General features: G+C 48.2%; 1 protein-coding gene across 1 annotated transcript in view; it reads right to left on the minus strand.

Moving 5' to 3' along the window:
* Positions 1-5,918, minus strand: part of PLEKHO2 (pleckstrin homology domain containing, family O member 2) — a gene marked incomplete at its 5' end in the record, with an annotated part of 19,822 nt that extends 13,904 nt beyond the window's left edge. The window contains one exon of the mRNA XM_008940466.1: positions 5,766-5,918. Coding sequence (XP_008938714.1) covers positions 5,766-5,918 — 153 coding nt within the window. The remainder of the gene's footprint in view (positions 1-5,765) is intronic.
* Between the last annotated feature and the right edge of the window lie 872 nt (positions 5,919-6,790).

Raw genomic sequence — 6,790 nt, forward strand, 5'->3', positions numbered from 1 at the left:
CCGAGCACCAGCCCTAATAGGAGTCGCAGCGTAAGGCCGGGCAGACAACGTTCTGCATGTCTCAGGAGCCCAGGGGAGACCCAAGCTGCCTTTTGCTAAGCATTCCACAAAGAAGCAGGGAGAATCACAGAGCAGTTCTTGCTGGTAAAGCACCGCAGTCAGCACGCCTCATGAACCTCCCTGTGACCATCCTAAACTAAAACCGCCGGCCGCCCCCCTCCCCCAGCTCAGCTCCATCCCCAGGGCAGCTCCTCACACCCCTCCGAGGTCGTATTTAGCAATCCCCGTAGCAGAGAGGGGGTGTGGGATGAGGAAACACATCGTAGCCAGGAAGCTGCTGCGTGGCTGGAGGCAGGGAATGGAGAGTTCAGAGGGAAGTGGGCTGCGGGGAATTTCCTCCCTTTACCACTTGACATTTAAGTCGCTGTGCAGAGCTCAGCCTGTGTTTGGGTTTTTTTCACCCTCCTGTCTGGGGATGGGGGCCCAGCAGAGCTGATGCCGGTACGCAGAGCAAGTTCTGAGCCACTGAGGGATGTCTGGATCTAATTTAGGTTTATTATTTTAATGACATTACTGTTTATTTCATTTAACACTGAGTAGGTGAACGTGACTGGAGAACGGGGAGAATATATTCTAGGAGGGGGAGATTAATCCTGCCCAAACCTAAAACCTAGCAGATAAAATCCTGCTGATGATTCTGAGCTGTTTGAAGGCACAAGGCTCCTGCTGCAATCCTGGTATCACAGTGTCACTGCAAAAGGACAGGGATGGAAATAATAACCCCTCAGTGGCCAACAAATGACAGAGAAGGGCGAGGTCAGGCCTAGATGCCTCGTGGAAGGGTGATCTCACCCTGGTCACATCAGAGCCCCAGAGACCAGCCAGCCAGAGACCAGCACGGAGGCTCCTGCCCACCCTCCTCTCGAGAGCAGCTCTGGCCCCAGCAGAGCCCAGTGGCTCCCTGTCACCCTCCTTGTCCACGCCACCCTTCCTGCCTCTCAGAGGGGAACCTTCCCTCTGATCCTGTGCGAGCTGTCCTCTACTTCAGAGCACTGAGCTGGGGGACAAGCAGGACTTTGCAGGGTGGAGAGTTGTGCTTTGGCTGTGATGTTGCCTCTTGCCTTCCAGCTGCCCTCTCCTGCCTGGGAAGACTGTGGGGACTTTGGCCTGGCCAGGGAACAAGGGCAGCGAGGATGGGGACATGCAGGACCCTGCATCCCAGGAGCACTGGCTTGACTGTGCCAGCTATGGCTCCTTCCCAGAGACCTGAGCTTCTCAAGTAAGCTATCCCCTTCAGCAAAGGGGAAAGCAGCCAGAGAAAGAAGAAAACTCCGTGTCTGAAAGCAAAGGAAAAGCATCTGAGTTCAGGGAGCACCAGAATGGGGCTTTTGTCTCTGTTTTACTCTTGGCAAGCAGCCATCCCCTCTTTGGGAGCCTACCTGGGTCACAAAGGGACCCTTTATGTTTGCCCTGCACCACTAGGATAAAGACCTGACCCTGCCACAGGTCTCCAGATCCCTTCGACCTCCTGGGACCTGGACAATACCCAGCATCACACAGAGACAAGGTCACTTCCAGAGTCCTGCCCTGACACGGGTCTCAGGCACATTCTGGATAAGCTCCCACTCAGTTTAGTCTCTAGTGTCCCAAAGAAGTTCAAACAATCTTTTTACATCTTCCTGAAGACACAAAGGTTGAGTCCTCACTCGGTGGTCTCACCTCCCTGCAGCCCATGGCTGGCAAGATTGTCCCTTGGTGCTACATTTGATCAAGGCAGGGAATTCCCTTCAGGCCACCTTTCTCTTTTCCTCTCCAGATTTTAGAGCTTGCTTTATAAATGGCTTTTCTGCTTTCTGTAAGGGACACTTAAAATCCTGGTGCAGAAACTTCTGCATTCATGATTTAATGCAGAAAACCAATTCCTTGGTTTGTGGAGCAGATACTGCAACTTAAAGGTGTATGTGTCTGTGAGCTTGGCCCTCAAGAAGAAAATGACTGAAGACCTAACCACATTAATGGGCTTAACCAAAGAATCCCACTTGGCAAACAATTTCCATAATGAAAAGTTGATAAAAAGGGGGGGAAAAGACCCCACTGAAATTTTTATTTATATGGAAGTATAATTTCTAGCAAAGACCTCTTCACTGACACCCATTCATGGGCTGCAACCCTCCATTCAGTGTACAATGTCTTGACTGCCTGAAATAATAATTTACTTTTCCATGTGATGACCTCAGAGCACTTTAATGCATCACTTTTGGGTGTATGCTGCTATCACTTTACCAGTGGCAAAATGCAGATGGTAACTGCATGGCTGTTAAATGCTGAGTGGAGCCTCTGGTTTCTAGAAGACTCTTTGTCTAGTAGGTTTTTCCCCTGTCAAAAAATACACTTAAAAATACCCCAAAACAACAAAAAACTCCAACTTTAACCAGTAGCTGCACTGTTTAGGGGACAAAAAAACCAACAAACCCCAGATGGATGCTCTGTAATCTATGAAATTATAATATTGATCTGTGTTGTCTCTCTGTACAGGATTGTCTGTTCTTCAGATGCTCTCTGATGTAGTTTTGCAAGGCTGAATTTTTATTCTGGCAAGAATATGCAGAGACCAGAAGCCCCATTAGAAAATAAGCTGCTTGGTTCTCAGTAGTTTCTCAGGATCTGAGCACCCCAGAGCCGTATGAATTTGCATCAGTGCCATCAGTGGTATGTATTATCAGACTAACATCTTGCCTCACTGAGTCCTCCTTTATGTGAGGGTACAGATGTAGGGTGCTGTAGATGGAGGCACTGCAGATAACAAGAAATCCATCTCCCTTCATTTCACCTCTGCTGAAAGAAACCTGAAGCCGGGTGGGATGACTTTCACCCCCCATCTGCTCCAGGTAATACAATAGCCATTTGCAATTTGCCTTCAGGAGGTAGCTTAGCTTTAAACTGACCCAAAAGTCTGACTAAGAGATGTAATATGGGAAACACACTCCCAGGGCAGGTCAGGAGCACATTCCAGGAGATTGCTGTTGAGCATGACAAATACAGTGTCTGTGTTCTGCTCGGACTCTACTTTCCAGTCACATGGTACAACATTATTGCCTGCATCTTGTGTTGGCCATCCCCTCTGCTCTTGGATTGCACACACAAAACCTCTGCTACAAGTGCAGCCAGCCTCATGCGACTGCATGAACAACTGTTCCAGCTATTAAAAAAGTGCTAAAGGCAATATTAGCACCTCTTCCTGAAGGGCTCAAACACACAACGCACAAGGGACTGATAAAAAGCACAATTCGTCCAAGTCACTAGCTCAGTTCCTGGAAATCTGATGGGCTCAGATCAGCTGAAATACTCAGCCTCTAAACCTGCCCCCCATCCCCAATGGAAGCTGACCTCCCTCCTAGTTAACCCATGTAGGTCTAACTTAGGATACCCATGGAAGGATGCTTGTATTTCTGTTACCTGAAGCTTTATCTCCTTCCTTTCTCTAGGGCCCCAACTCAGCAAGCACTGAACAATCCCATTTGGGATGGTCTGGAAAGCTGTGTCTGTCTCCAGCATCACACAAAGCAGGGCAGGTATGTGGAGAAGGTCCAGTGGGGAAGAAGGCAGCTGGAGCTAAGTAAAAGCCACCACAGCACGCTGCACCACAGACTCTCCTTTGACATTGGCCCTTCTCATCTCAAAAACTCAGTTCCCCAGTTATAAGATGGAGACAGCAACACTGCCCTAACTCATGTTAAAGGAAGATAAATACAGTAATAAACATGAACTGCCTCAATTCTGTGGCCATGGGACCCCTCCTGAGTGCAGAAAATTGCCATTTCCTTTAGTTCCCCTGTAGTAAGTCTGCACAATCACACGCTATCCTATTGTGCTACCAGATAATTTTGTAGCAATTTCCTCTCCTAAGACATTTGACTTCACTGTAAGCCAGTTTAATAGCCTATAGATATTAACATGATCCCTTATTTACAATAATGGGACCTTGTAGCTACTGTAGCTTACAGATGCAATTTATTACAGGATGTTACCACAATCCGCAGGCTACCAGAAAACATTATGCCTGGTTGTTACAAATGCCATTCTCCTTGTGGAGATAATAAAATAACCCTTTAAATGATTGGGATTTTTTCCTTCTTCTGAACATCTGTGAAAATTAATCTTACTTTAAAAGCCTCTTTTTCCCTGGTGGTAATGAGAGCCTCCATATATCTTGGTTTTAGCGGCATGTTCTTTAAAAAAAGACTACGTCATGTTTATAGATTTTGAATCTGAGAGTTCCTGAAGCTTCAGCTGGAGTCAACAGGTGTCCAGGGCACTGGGAAGCAATCTGCAGAGAGCAGAGAGTGTCTGCAGGACCAGGCTGCATCTCCCTGAGTAAGAGAAACCCCCACCCCTTTGCCTGCCTTCCGAGCTGCTCATAAACTGCTCATTGTATTATTCTTGCACTCTTCATCACATATCAAAACTAAGAACAAATGCCTCCGGAAAGCTCTGGGGTTCAGGAAGAGCAGGAGGGTTCAGCATGTGGGAAGAGGTAATACCCTTTAACCTAAATTGTTTATAACAAGTCTTCTTTATTAGGCAATAGTATGTTTTTTTTAAAAAAAGAGAACCAAACTCATCGTCAGTCCTGTTGTTCCTGAAACCATCGCAGCAATGCAGCTGCTGAAACATTTCCCCATTCTTCTCTTGACCCACTGCACAGAAGCTCTACAGGATTTTGGATTTAGGTCATCCTGTTGCCCATGACTGACCCAGGCGCAGCATGGGCACATGGTTCTTGTACAGACCATGCAGTGAGACACACTCCATTCTGGTGCACACACAAACTTCTAGCCACCAAACACCAGCAGGGCTTAGACTTACCCACCCCTGATCTCAAACCTCTCTGGGTTGTAGCTTGTGCTCTGCACTGTAGTTTCTAACTTCCAGAGCAAACTCTGCTCTTGCAGAAGGCCCGTCCTGCTCAGGAATTAAGGGCCTGACTTGGGAGAGAGCCACCTTTGCAGCCTGGGAGGACCACCCCTGCACTCTCCATTCTTCTTGCATGAAGACACAGGACAGATTTGGCTTGGCTCTCATTTCTCCTTTAACTGGAAACAGCTCTAAACGAGGCCATGAACTTAAGGCATGCAAATTATCTAGGGAAGTCCAGGACAAGGCTCCCAGGGGTCCTTTGCTCAGCATTGGCTCAAGTAAAGGGAAAGGATGAGCCAAATCCAGACTGTGTCCCTGCTTAAGGAGGACAGCAAGCCCTCACAATCTCACTCTGCATCCATCAGGGGCTAAACGGGACCCTGAAGAGTCTGGCTAGCAACAATTTGGGCTGCTTGAGGGGTGCCAAACAGCTGCAGGGCTGCCTGCCCTTCCCTGAAGCAGCAGGTGGGAAGTCAGCCTCCTACAATCCACTTTTATCCTTTAAAAGCCAAAAACGCGTAGCACATATCCTGCTTCCTCCCAAAGCTGTACTCTGGTCACCTTCTCACAGGATGTCCTGCCCCCATCTTTATTTTATTTTATTTTTTTTTTTAGCAGTGACTCTGTCAAAATATTTACTGGCTAAAATATTTATGATCTAGATTATACTCTAAAATGCAGCTGCTGTCGCTTCTTTGTAGCATTTATTTACCCTTCCTGGAGATAACTGGAGAAGCTTTTTTTTTTTTGAAAGGAATGGGCTGGAGGGAAGAATGAAAAATGCAGGAACGTTTGTCACCAAGGGCCTGATCCTGCCCCTCATTCAGGGCCATGAGCTGTGACCATACCTCGTCCTCATAGACCACAAGCTGTGTTTTCCGTAGCTGGATGTAACGATCCTTCCACAATCCCAGGAGCCCCCCACTGCTTTTCTTAATCCAGCCATATTTCTCTGCAGTCGGAGCAGACTTGGGTTTCTCTGAGACCTCCTCCTTTGTATCCTGCAAGGACAGAAGGGAGAAGGAATTACATCAAAAGCCATCTGAAGGTCATCAGAAACCCTGCCCAGAGAAGACCTCAGCACCCACCACACGTGGTCCCTCTCCACCACACCACAAGGGAAAACATTGGCATCTTCCAGAAGAAAACTCAACCAGCTCCCACAGGATCCGGGAGTGGCCACGGACCCTGGCCACCCCTGGGGACACTGTTGGGATGGCAGCAAGTCCACCTTGCTCCTCTGCTTCCTTGGTGGGCTGCTCCCTTCTCTGTGGAAGAATTCGGTGCTCGCCTGTGCACTCAGTGCTCCTTGAACACAAGCACCCTCCTCTCTGCTGTGTTCCCCAAGCACTCTGATGAAGCCCAGTGAGACATTTCCTGCTGGTGTCAGTTACAGTGCTCATATTTTAGCCCATGGCCACTTCTGCAAGCTTCTCCTCTAGGTCTCTACCTTTGGCCATCACCTCAAATGGCCCTTTTGCCATCTGTGGGCAAATCCATGGCATGAGGCCCAGCACTTTATCACATCTTCACTGAGATGTTCCCAGCAAGCTCCTGCATGGTTTATAGGCAATGAGAAGGACCTGCAGAGAAGGCAGCACTACTACTGGAGTTTTTTTGTCCTGCCTTTAGCTCCTTGCTGTCTGTCACAGTCTGCTTTCACCCACCCACAGCAGCATGGGGAGCCCCAGCATCCTGCACTGGGACACTGCTGGTTTTCCAGGCCTGGTAAAAACCAGGAGATGCAGAACTTCCCTGCTTTGAAAAAACCATCAGAAATATCCAATATCAATATTCTTGTCAAACAGAGACAGGAAACCTAAGATGGGGAGCAGGGGCAATCAGGCTTATTAGCTGGCTGCCTTCACCAGCA

This window comes from Merops nubicus, unplaced genomic scaffold (genome assembly GCF_000691845.1).
Source record: "Merops nubicus isolate BGI_N331 unplaced genomic scaffold, ASM69184v1 scaffold13415, whole genome shotgun sequence".
NCBI classification, from domain to species: domain Eukaryota; kingdom Metazoa; phylum Chordata; class Aves; order Coraciiformes; family Meropidae; genus Merops; species Merops nubicus.